Source organism: Hypomesus transpacificus, chromosome 10 (genome assembly GCF_021917145.1).
Source record: "Hypomesus transpacificus isolate Combined female chromosome 10, fHypTra1, whole genome shotgun sequence".
Taxonomy (NCBI): domain Eukaryota; kingdom Metazoa; phylum Chordata; class Actinopteri; order Osmeriformes; family Osmeridae; genus Hypomesus; species Hypomesus transpacificus.
The window spans coordinates 9,561,795-9,574,992 of NC_061069.1; the positions used below are offsets into that span (position 1 = coordinate 9,561,795).

The 13,198-nt window shown below is 43.8% G+C and overlaps 1 protein-coding gene across 1 annotated transcript; it reads right to left on the reverse strand.

Annotated features, from left to right (window-relative positions):
• Window positions 1-4,309: 4,309 nt before the first annotated feature.
• jph1b (junctophilin 1b) lies at window positions 4,310-13,198 on the reverse strand. The gene is given in 7 exon segments (XM_047028023.1): window positions 4,310-5,376; window positions 5,572-5,668; window positions 5,834-6,365; window positions 6,367-6,532; window positions 7,703-7,821; window positions 9,928-10,690; window positions 12,555-13,198. Coding segments are annotated over 6 exon segments (2,040 nt in total). The 5' UTR covers window positions 12,934-13,198; the 3' UTR covers window positions 4,310-5,376; window positions 5,572-5,587.

Here is a 13,198-nt window from a genome sequence, read left to right on the forward strand (position 1 = left end):
CATGCTAGTCTTGAAATAAACTGTTTCTTCAAACAAACCCCTAGGAGTATTTCTCGAATGTGTGGTCGAGGGCACTCTGACATAGGTTTATTTCCAGACTGAGGATTGTCCAGAGAGGAAAGCCCTGCAGACACACACACACACACAGAGAAAGAGAGAGAATCCATGCTGCCATTTTGCTCACGCAGTCCTTACTCATGGGATCTCACATTGCCAGCTGCTCTATATTGTCATTCATTGAGGAACTAAGGCTTCAGATCTTATTTCTTCTTCTCCAACTACATAGGAAAGAATGAGAGACTGGGAGTGAACCCTAAAATACATTTCCAGAACTGTACCTCGTCATCTTGGGAATTGTGGATCTATCCACAACAGGTCATGAATCCATTCAAAGTCAACAATGACAGCTGTAAAGTCGTCACTTACCCAATTAACCGACAGTATATTATCTGTTGTGTATCTTCAGATTACGAACGCATGTACCTCTTAGCAAACGGTTTAAAGTACCTCACAACAAAGTTGTTTGAGTCAACTACTACTAAGAATGGAGTATCTTCAATTTTCTAATGATGAGTATTGCATTTGCCCCATGCACCTCACGGCAAGCGGTTAATTAATTGTTAGACTCAGCTCAGCTAGAGAGAGCCCCGGGCAAATACATCCATATACAATAGATGACGTGCTTGGGCCAAGCAACAATGCTTTGGTCTATAAATAAATGGGTTTTGGCTGTGTTAAGGATGTTGTCATATTGAAGCTTCAAGCCATAAAATCTGAATAGATTCACCAAGCTGGCCATCTTGAGTGTTGATTGCTGCAGGTAAGTCAAACCTCCCTGGTCTGGGCACGTACGGATGACCACATTGTGGTCTGGTATCTTTGTTTGTCTGTCTGTCTGTGTGTGTGTGTGTGTTGTGGGGTGTGTGTGGAGTGCAGTGTTGCCACTGCCGTTGCCGCTGGTGACAGGGGGGAGCAGGTGCCACCGGGCGGAACGACCTCAGAGCTTTGACCCTGAAGGCCTATCAATCTAGATCTAATGGCAGGGGGTGGGGGCAGGAGCGGGACTCGTGGTGGGGGCTGAGGGGTAGTTGGGGTGCTCAGAAGGTATGGGTGGGCAGGGTGAATTGAGGAGTCTCTCTCTTAAGTCCCTAAATGTGTACAAATAGGTACCCGTTCGATCAACTCACATTCGAATCAAGGTGGAAGAAACTCAAATCAAGTAGTGTACACACAATATATGTGTTCTTGATTTTCAGTTGGGGTGTGGGTTTTAAATATTTGATGTATGTACTTGTTTATGAGCTTTTAGACAGATGTGATGAATACTTAACTGACTTGTGTGGTCATTGAATGGAAGCTAGCTTAAAGCAGGGACCTTGGTGTCTGGTTGGTGAGAAGCGAATGAAAAGAGTGTGGTATTCCACTCATCAGAAGTGATGACCTGTGAAATAGGAGCGTGTGTGTGTAGTGGGAGATGTTTGAGGTTTGACGCTGTCTCTCATTCTCATGCCTGCCGTGATATCGCGATCGTGAATAGTGTTTGACCTTGGCAATTCTTGAAAAAATATCCCTCAAAGAGAGCTTGGCAGAACTAAGTTCACTCCAGTCTATCTTTCTCCATCCAAGTCCATCATCGATAGTCCTGATCCACTGAGAACTGTTTTCAGTGACAGATACATTAACATTTCCAGGGCCTGATGTTCCCATAGGATACTATACATTCATTCTAGTATACTGGACTTCACTGCTAATACTATACTATATCACTACTTTTTTGTCGACCCCATAGTCCTTCTGGAGACATAAAAAAAACTGTGGTCAGTGACCTTCCATTCCGCTCCCCTGTAGTGGTCCCATAGCCATGTAGACTGTGGTCTCTCTCTTTCTCTCTCTCTCTCTCTCTCTCTCTCTCTCTCTCTCTCTCTCTCTCTCTCTCTCCTCTCTCCTCTCTCCTCTCTCCCTCTCTCTCTCTCTCTCTCTTTCTGTGCTTTCTTATGTGACACTATCCCAGCCACAGCAGCTGTTGGTCACTATTTTAGTTTCAGGATCACCACAGCTATCTCTGAGACAAGGGCCAATTTTCACACTCCAGGGTTAGACTGCTCCTAATAAAACAGTAGGTCTGCCGTTGTGGCGGATCAGTTTAAGCCTGGGGGAATTCCCCTTTTCCTCTTAACAAATCACATATTTTACCGTGGTTAAGATAGTAAAACTCCGTTTTAAGATAGGATCAAATGAAAAGAGAGGTAGAGATAGGGGACATTAAACTGGGAAAGTTAATAAGTGACACTACTACGTATTTAATGCACGATGTGACATCTCAGTGGACTTACTGATCAAAGAAAATGTAGAACATGAAATTGGACAGAAACATGTTCATGTAAACTCACTTTTTAATTCTTCTTGTGGGGAACGACTGCCAAAAATACATTATCTTATGCGGTCTGAAATACCGGAAATATCAAAACAAGTCAATATTTGGTGAACTTTAGTGATATTTCCTGGAAATCTGGCAACAGTCAACAACATCGATGTTGAAACCAATTAAAACTAGATATCAAATTTTGGCAACAGGATGTTTTCCAAAACACAGTTTAAAACATTTTAGAAAAATCCCCAAAGACCTAGAAACATTATACAATGTACATTGACATACAAATTATACAGACAAATTCCTGTCACTATAATTTAAACATTTCGTAACAAAACCTCATCATTTGGGGCTGAAAAAGGGAAAAAGGCGTGTCAGGTACAACTAGTAAAAAATTGCCTTATACATAGCTGTGCAAATACAGTTTAGACAAGAAAAATAAACTCTAAGATAAACTATATCATTCATGGCTCTTTCAATGTATCGACTTTCTGTTTTTGAATTAAAACGCATCAAGATATCAACATTCAGAAAACCTCACTGCATTGGCTTTTCTACCAAAGATACTTTCTTTCTTTTTTCTCATCCAATCTCATCTCACACACTGAGGCAGTCAGACCACACTGCCTGTAAAACACCTTCACATCATCACTCCACCAGTACAATGTCAAAACAATGTTTCCACAAAGTTGTGCCCTCTGTCTATACTGGCACATTACTGAAACCTATACTTATATCTTTCTCCCATTGAAAATATTACTCTTTCTACCATTTTTCTTTTAATCAAACTGTCAACAGTTATATTCTACATCCTGAATATTACACTCTCTATACAATGCACTATATATTCTGATTTTAATGGCACATAATGATTAATAAATAAATCCAAACTCTAATAACTGAACATGCTTGACTATAGGCACAAAACTGGTCATATAGATAATACAGCAAACAGACCTAATAATAATAATAATAATAAATAATAATTAAGACGATGGTTATTCCATCCAGTAAACTGGAACATGTTTAAGTCCAGACAGGCATCCAGCTGAACATGCAGTTGTATGTACCTGAACGTATTCAACACTCAAGCAGGATGTTATTGCAGATGTTGAAACATCAACTTCTTCAGAGCATGCATGTTAATGTGAGGTCATTCTGTTGAGTCTAGGGGGCGGGGAGGAGCTACTGGTTTTCTTCCAGATCAATGATACCTAACTGAATGCTTAAGATAATAACAAAATCCAAGAAATGTAAGTAACATTCACATCCAAGCATGCACAAAATAGGTCAATTTCTGAAATGGGGAATTCAAACAGTTTCTTATGGGTACCATACAAAAGACATATTCAATGTACATACTCATGTCTGAATCAAACAAAACTGAATGCATTACAGTAGTGTATTTCTAGCTCTATTTAATTAGTTGAAACGGGACTATAAATACAAATCATAGTATGCCATATTTCCAGAAATGTAACAGCAAATCTTTGCATTTTTTCAAGACTATTTTATTCAGTGATTCATTATTGCAGTGTCCACTGAGCCTTTATTAAAAAAAACAGTCAACATACATTTGCACACCACTATGAACATTGTTTGTAAAGTGACAACTGAATGTGACTGTGAGGGTGGCCCAATTTCTGCATGGACTTTCTATCAAGTTTATATACAAACATCAGTTATAATTGGTGCAATATGATTTTTCCTATCACCAACAGTGATCTTTGTTGTTGGAATACTATAATTATTAATAATCTTTTCAACACTGATAATGAAATAATTAAAATGTTATCGTCTCAGATGTTTATTTTATACGTACAGTGTGAACTTTTTCTTCAACACTATCCAAACAATGGTATTCCAAATTCATGTTTGAGTTATTGTAAAAATATGAACTGTTTTTCAATAGTTCTGAGATCCTTCTTTTTCAAACAATAATTTCAAACAGTAATTTAATGGTAATTGCAATGAAAACACACTTGCAAATTACATAAGATATAGTTTGTTTCTTTAGATCTTTCTACACATTAAATTAAACATTTCTACTGCATAAGAATTGCTTTGTGAAACAAAGGCTCAGTTGAAATTCCTTTGGGATTCCAATGAACAAGTCTGTGCAATAGATGTCACCGACTTTGAATAAATAAATTAACAAAATGAAACGCCCCCATGAAATCCAATATTGGTAAACAAAGAAAAATAAAACACCTATCAACAGACACTGTATCACAAAACAAAATCCCACTGACTCTGCCCCATGCTGTAGGATCATATTGTGGATGTAAAGACACCAGACAAGGCTGTAGCAGTGGCTTTATGGCTGTAAGACTGCTGGCTACCACTGCCACAGAGTGTACGGTTTGATTTTCTAGCGAGTGTTAGAATGAACACTGAGATGGATGGACATACGGAGAGACAGACAGACAGACCCACTCCCAGGAGCAGTAGAGACCACTGAGACACTTTTATCCCCTGGCAGCATTTGGCACATATCCCCCTCAAACACGTCAGATGGTAAAATTGTAAGGCAGCTGTCGGCTTCCGTCAACTAAAAGTGCATCTCCGAACATATCCAGTCAAGTCCTCCCCCAACCCGGAACCCCCCTTCTTCCCTTCCAACACCCTTCCAAGACAACACCCTGACACCCCCATGCAGACACACATACACAAACACACATCCTCCAAGGCAGATGGAGTGGCAATGCAGGTTACACTGGTTACAGCTTGTATCAGCAAATTTCCTTTTTTTTTCTCTCTCTCTCCCCCTTTCACTGCTTGCTTCAGGTTTCACAGAACCTGGGACGGGTCACAAATCATCGCCAGCGAATCTGGGCGGCCTCGGGCCCGGCGGTCCAGGTCTCATCTTTCTCTCCCCATGTTTCACTCTATTTCAAGTCCTCCGTTTGCCTGTGTGTGTGTATCTGACTCGGCGCCATTTTTAAAGGCCATTGACGCAACTGCAGAGAGTTAGGGGGCCTAGGCCGCTAGTTTGGATGAGTTCACTAGAGGGTCAAAACAGGAGGTTAGAAGGTTAGATTGTTGTGTTGAATCACATTCAGGTGTATAGTGTATATATATATTAATACATACTGTATCTATTTACATTTGATAAATACCTACGTACATATTTACTCTTTGACTCAAATGTAGTCCTAATGGATCATAATAGTGTGCAACAGGAAGTTGAACTTTCTTACCTGAGTTGAAACTTTGTCAGGTCAGAAAATGGACAAATATTATTGCTAGACCAATATTCAACAGCATAACCAGGACCACCAGAATTGAGTTAGGACCCTGTGAAAGAGATAAAAAGTGGGAGAGGGGGAAATAATGCAGGACAATGTTTAACAAATGATAAGATTGATATTAGGTTACCACCACACCCTTAACATCCTATCCAATGCTTTGAAAGGGCACTGGCCGCTACCCCATTTTTCCCCTTCTAGTGCGTCTACTTACTGACTCTTCCTCTATGGTATCTGAGCTGATTTCCATGCTGGCCTTCTTGGTTTCTGCTAGACTCTTTGGTTTGTGCGAATCCTGTTTTTTTAGTTTGGGCTCCGGTTTATTCTCTTTGACCACAGCAGGCGGCTTTGGCGTTGGAGGTTTTGGTGTTGGGGTGCGGTACAGCTTGGCTGGTGGGGGCATGCGAGCAAGGTCGGATGCTGTGAGTTGAAGCCCCTCATCAACACCTATAGGCTCATCCGGAGGTGGAATTTTGACATCAGCCTTCACGTAGTAACCATGGTACTGGGTGTGCAGCTGACCGTTGCCAGGGCTGGTGGTAGCGTTAGCGACAGCGGGCTCTACCGCCTTGAACGGTTTGGGTTGAGGCATTTCCACTTCCTGTTTGAGGGAAGTCTTGGAGGCAGCCTTGGTGAGGCCGGCAGCCTGGGTTTCCACGACGGGGGTCTTGTTCTCTTTCCCAGAAAGCTTTGCGGTGATTTTGCTGCTAAAGAAGCTCTTCTTGACAGCGGGGGGCGAGGGGGGGGGGCGTGGGGGCGGGGCTCTGGGAGGGACTCTCAGTGGGGGTCTGGGTCGGAGTGGTCCCTTTACGGTAGAAGTGGGGACTTCCTGTGGGAGACTTCTCCTTCTTCTCCTCTGGGACCTCTCTGATCTCAATCGGTTCATTGAACCTCTGCTTTATGTAGTCAGGGCCTGGAAAATAGAAGGGATTCCATAATGATTCAAATCAAGTGGACTTCTCAACCCTCACACAGTCGCTATATTTGAAACAAATTCACTAAACCCTCAATTGAGCTACGTACACTTGCACAACCCCTAATATCATTTTGCTCAACTGGACTGGACAGTCATAATTCTACTTTATTCCGTGTCACTTTGCTCATGGTTAGCATGCTGGCTCCGCAGCCATGAGTTCACAGATTATGTATTTGTTCCTTAATGGAGTTTCAGAGCGGGCCCAGTTGGTTTATAGTTCCCTGTAAAAGGTTCCAGGCATACTCTACATACTCCTGAACACTGATGAGGGCCAGGCCTGAATGTCCGCCTGTTGACACCCAGCTAAGCCCCCCGCCTGTACAGCTATGCTGAGGAGAGCCATCTTGTTTTAAAAACTAAGACCTCTTTCGTCTCTTATCTCTCTCGCTCTTTCTATCCATTTCTCTCTCTTTCTCTCGCACCCTCACTCCCTCAGTCTGTATGTCTCCATGCAGACAAGGAAGTATCTAATTTATGGTAATTATTTTCATCCTCTAATACATTCATTTGCATTAAGATGTTGTATATTCATGGTTCTTTCACAGACACAATGTGGAAACACAGAACTCAGACACACAGAAACTTGTACAAGGAGGATTACAAAGAGGGGTGCAGAGGTGGTCATATTCGTAGTGTTCTGAGGTCTGTAAACTAGTTTAGATTAGAAGACAAATTCTGCACAGCCCTTTAGACAGTATATTTATATCTCTGTCCCTCTGCAGTAAACATTGCTAAGCCCCAAGCTCTTTTGTTCAACATCCTGGCAGTTTGGGTATGGTGGAACATTTGTGTATTGTGGAACAGTTACTGAAACTGGAGAGCAGATATTGCGGTGTCAAGGCTTATTTATGTTTTCCTGGCTAAGAAAAGCTGTGGATCAGTTGCTTGGTTACATCATCATAGAAGTATGTCCCATTGAATTGATGTGGCTGAAGTGACAATGCTTTGAAAAGCGACTGGAAGGAATCAACGTGAAGTCCTGTACAAAGTTCATGGAAACCCAGGGATACTTCAACAGCATAAAAAAAAACACAGTTCGACGAAGGTGTGTCCAGTATACAGTCACGTAGAGTGAGGGTTGTTTCTGTGACTGGATGGATGGTTTACCTGGCTGGTGGAAGCCAGGGGACAGCTCCCTGGCCACAACCCTGGCGATGTCAGAGTCCTGGCTGGCTGACTGAGCGGCCTGGTCTGCTGCTTCACCTTTAGCCCGGGCGTGGGCTGTCCTGGAACACACAGGGATTTAACTGCATCAGGACCATGTGTGGACTTATAACCCTTTTGAAAAAAAAGGGGTTTTCAATTTGAGTGATACATTGCCTGATGTGAGAACCCATTTTACAATTCATTTCACAATGCAATATTCATTTGAGCGACATACCACAATTATGCCCAAAGCAACGTTTACACATTGTTCATACAGGAGTCCAAGTCTGCAGGCAGACACACAACCTTCTGCTCCAAGAAAAACTGTTTCACTATCTTCTCTTCTACATAAAGCAGATATGATCCTGGTGTCACAGAAGCCTTGTAGGAGTTAAAGACAACCCACTTAGCTCTTTGCTATCTAGTTAAAACTATTTGTTTTGATTCAAGACTGATTCAAATTGCCATAAAATAAACTTCCTTTCCTCAGAACCTTCTCGATTCATAAACAAATGACCCGGGTTCAAGACTGCCTGAGTCATAACGCAGATGACATGCTACCGTATCAGCTGCTTAGGCTAGGCTAGGCTAGGCTAGCTATAACCACTGCCAGCCAGGCAGTATTCCTGTCAGCTGTTGAGTCCAGTCCTGCCTGGCCTTATTTAGGCAGGGCCCACTGCTGACATAGACACACACACACACACTGCACCCTCTCTTTTTAATCTACCCCTCCCTTTTCTTTTTCTCTTCAGTCTGTTACTCTCTGTACTCTTCTCTCTGTCAGTCTCTCACCCACTCTATCACAACCGCTCTACTCAGCCTTCACCCTCCGTCATCGCCCCAATCCTCCCTCCCTCGGGCTTCCACCCAGATGAGGGGAAAGTGACGCAGGCCGAGACCCCTCCACACGTTCCTATGCTCTTACCATACAGATCAACTGTGGCACCACATAACAGCCTTCAAAGACAGAGCAGTTCGACACATTCTCACACTCCACTCAGCGACGTATTACTGTTTCATGACACCATGCGTTGTCGCGGTGATGAGACAAGTCTATGGCTGGTACTTAATAACAGACCTCATTAATATTCATGAGACAGATTAATCTTGGGTAAAGAACATGCTAATTAGTGTTTTTCATGAGAGAAGACAGCACTGAGACGAATGGCAAGGACATCTATGTTGTCGTCAAGGGATGCAGTTTAACCTTTCGTAAACAGACAGGTGAAAGTTTTATATGCTGTTAGACATAAATCACTTTGTTGAGTATGTATTGTTAAAGACAGAGCTCAATTAATCAACGTTATTGCTCTACATAGTGCTGAAAGCAAATACCCTGAGTGTCTAGGATAGGAACATCTATTGTAAACACAGGAGTGATTAAAGGGGCCTGTGTGAATGACTTTATTCAGGTCTTACCTCAGATCTTAAATAAATGTGATTCATAGTCCACAGTATAGCTCAGGTCTGACATACATGTGAGAGACCAGCCATAAACCACTGAGCTAACTGTCCGGCCATAAATTGTTGTTAATTGTTTTTCATTTCTTATTGAAAAGATTGTGTTGAGAGGCAGTGGTTTAAATTGCTTTGGGAGAGAAGATGATACATCACTGCACACTGAACAGTAAGCTTAAAGTAAGTAATAATGTTTTACCATATCACTTAGAATTGAACAGGACATTATCATAGATAAGAATGTTACAACATAAGCATTACTGCACAGTTGTAGTCTGGGTCAAACCCTGAGAACTCCTAATCATCACTCCCTCACCCCACCTCATCCATGTCCCCACATTCCCTACCCAACATATACTTGGGTACATGGGGTGCACCTTGGTTGGGTTTCATATCACTTATCCTCTGATTTCTACACTTTTTCTTACAGCCATCTAGTCCACACGGCACAGGTGTCTAGGTGGTGAGAACCCAAACTAGGAATTGAGTTGGGCCACCCCATGTCCCCTACTCTGAGGACGTGTCGAGATCTGAGCTGGTCTGACAGGTCTAAGAAGTGTAACAAGTCCACCTTCCACTCTGATGGCCTTGTTAGGATAGATGACACATTACTGATACCTTTCCAATCCCCAGACCATAGAGATCCATATATGAGAAGTCATGCTGATCAGGAGACAACATTAGAGACTATTTACAGGGACTGGCCCTGTGAATAGAAACCTAGTTACCTTGATGTAGCGATCTCTACTTTAGTCCTGGCGATGGCTGCAGCGCGGATGGCTCCCTCCACGGCCCGGTCCACCTTCTGTTTGGTTTTGGTGTTTCTTAGAGGAATGAGCTGCTTCCTGATACCTCTGGCCAGCACATTGTTTTTGTACTTCCCCTCTTCCTTGGTGCCATCCGGGAAGATGGTGCAGCCGTAACCATGGCGCTTGTTGTTCATCCACTCCCCCTCGTACTTCATGCCGTTGGAGCGCTCGCTGACCCCGAAGCCGTTGCGTTTGTCGTTCTTCCACTCGCCCATGTAAGACTCGGTAGTCAGGGCGTCCACGTTGTCCTCCAGCGGGGCATAGTCGTCCGCCATGTCCCCCTCGCCGAAGCTGATGGTGGAGTTGGCGTCGCTGGAGCTGATGCGGCTCATGGCGCCGTCGCTGCGCGCCGAGCTGCGCTTGCTGGAGATGGACGAGCGGGAATCGGACTTGCGCAGCTGTCGCAGGCTGCCGAACAGGGACCCACGGCGGAACAGGCCCTTCTTCTTCTCCGGGCCGCCCTCTCCGTCCGAGTGGAAGTTCAGGACGAAGCCGCCCCTGGTGCCGGCGGGGCTGTCAGAGAGGTTGTCGTGGAGCACGGTGCCGTTGCTCTGCTCAGAGCGAAGGGAGGCTAGGGAGGTTCGTAGAGGGGAACGAATGACAGTGGCCATGCCGTATGGAACGCTCTGGCGCACGCCGTAGCCATGACGCATGCCACCTGTCCACTGGCCCTGGTATGTACCTGAGAGGACAAAGGGGACAGAAAATCCATGTCAAATGTTTGATGTGAACAATTGATGAGTGACCAAGCAAATTAATGAATGAAAACACAGACACAGGTGAACCTTCCCCAAGGCCTCTCAATATTATAATAGCTATAATAATAAAGTGAAGTTTTGTTAATGGTACCAAGGTGGCACCAAGGTAAAATTTGTCAGTTTAGATTGCGGAACTTTTTTGTGACTGTGGAACTGCCAGCCGTATCTACAGTAGGTTTCCAAACTCTACATTGACATGCTGGTTAAATCCATGGAGGACAACTTTGGCAGTACAGTTTTGGCAATAAAAAGCACCTGCGCTTTTGAGATTAGGTATGAAAAGGCAGTAGTGCCTCTCCGCTTGCCTCAGCTCACTGATAGCTCCAGGAGGAGGGAGAATGTGCTATTTTAAATATGGAAGTAACTTGAGACATTGGGAAGTTTGTCAGTCTGGGCCAAACATAACTCCGCCTACCTTGCTATGTGAACTGATCATAGCCGTACAGAAAGGTCTAACTGAACCTTTCAAAATTTAAGTTGGTGATTTCATAAAGTAGATTAACAAAGGTTTCACTCAGAGTAACGTGGTTTCCGTCATCCCAACATACTTTTTTGAAGTGTTGAATTATGTTATTGATTTCACCATTTTCCTAAGAGAGAGAGAGAGAGAGAGAGGGGGGAGAGAGAAAAAGAGTGGGAGAGAGAGAGAGAGAGAGAGAGAGAGAGAGAGAGAGAGAGAGAGAGAGAGAGAGAGAGAGAGAGAGAGAGAGAGAGAGAGAGAGAGAGAGAAGCTGCAGGTGAGAACTGGATGCCAGGTTTGACCTGGCAGCTCTGGCTGGTACACTGTGCTCCTCATAGATGGCCTGAATTTCAAGTAACCTAAACTGCAGAGAGTTTTAGTTCATGTTGCTCAATTAAAAGCTCATCTGATGCAAAATAGCTTGGCAACCGCAAATATATATCCAAATTGTTCTGGGTGTTTGTAGCACTATCACAGTATTGAAAATGCATTATTTTCCAAACCTGAGAGGGAGCTGGGGGGGGGGGGTCACCATTAAACTACTCGCTTGTTTGTATGATTTCCATGAGTGAGTATAAGGTATGCTGATTTGTTCAAAATGTTTAAATTCCAAGATTTCGGAACATTCAAGAGATACAGAAAAGTTGTTTCAGTATTCTTTATGATGCCATTTTAGGGGACCCCACAGGAGTCATAGGTCAATTCAACCCCTGTCCTACACATACCATTTTGTGCTGGCGTGTACCCTATATATTCAAAAAGTCTTGAACAATCTTGAGCAAACTGTAGCCCTAACAGGCCTGTTTAGGCAGAGCCTAAAACAACTTTCAAACCACCTGTTCTTCAAATGTCTTAGGTTAACAACGTACAGTGTAGGAAAAATACAAACTACTCTGCATTAAAAAGACTTCCCTCTAACAATACTGAACAGTAATTCCATGAAACGAACAGCGAGAGAATCGATATTTGTCTATATGTCTGTGGCTGGTGAAAAAGCCTTTTGATTTTCTAGAGTGGATGACGTTTCTATTTATAGCCGTGACCTCTATGGGAGAGTTGGGCGCTGTTGCGGCTGACCAGTCCCTACATATCAATACAACTTCGCTAAGGCAAAATGGAGTTGAGTTCGTGAATTTTCCGGAACACTTCCATACAGATACATTGTTTAAAATAATTATTATTACCCCAAAATATACATTTGAACTTCAAACTATTTGATGTGCTACCACTGTATAGAGAGTCTAGCTCTGCACGGCCAATCAGCACTTGTTTCGGCTTCAATCCAAAACTATGTGGGGTGTATCCACAAACTGTTGCTGCAGGCTCACCTCCATCCCCGTATGTTTCAACCCCATATCCATCTTGCAGACCGTTACTCCACGTCCCGTCGTATCTGGCCGGGGTATTGAGGCTTTGACGTACCCCATATCGGCCTTTAAATCCATGAGTCCATTCACCGCGGTAAATCCATCTTCCTTTCGATTCCACGCCGAGTCCGTGGCGTTTCCCCTGCGCCCAATAGCCCTGATAGACGTTGCCGCTGGGCCAGGTGTAAACACCAACTACCTCAAAGCCGTTTGACCAGGATCCGGAGTACTCACCCTGGCCCTTAGGCCCGGTGCAGATGCCATGTCCGTGGGCTTTCCCATCCTCCCAACCACCGCAATATGTGCCACCATCGTCAAAATCGAACCGTCCGCCCGTCATTCAGAAAATGAGGGTATATGGGGAGAGCAAAGCCCAATGTTGCGCAGTCCCTCGAGAGTCCAGAACGAATTTTAAAATATAAAGGAGGGTGCTTAAGTGGGAATCCAGGGGACAGTAAGTCGAAGTTCCGAGGCGATTAATGATTGTCACTGTGGGCATTTGTGTTTGTCGGCTCAAGCGGTAGGCTACGTGGGAGGGTGAGAGAGCGGTGCCACCGTGCCAGAACTGCTCCTGGTGAATTTTATGACCCGCTCACTCTCTCTAC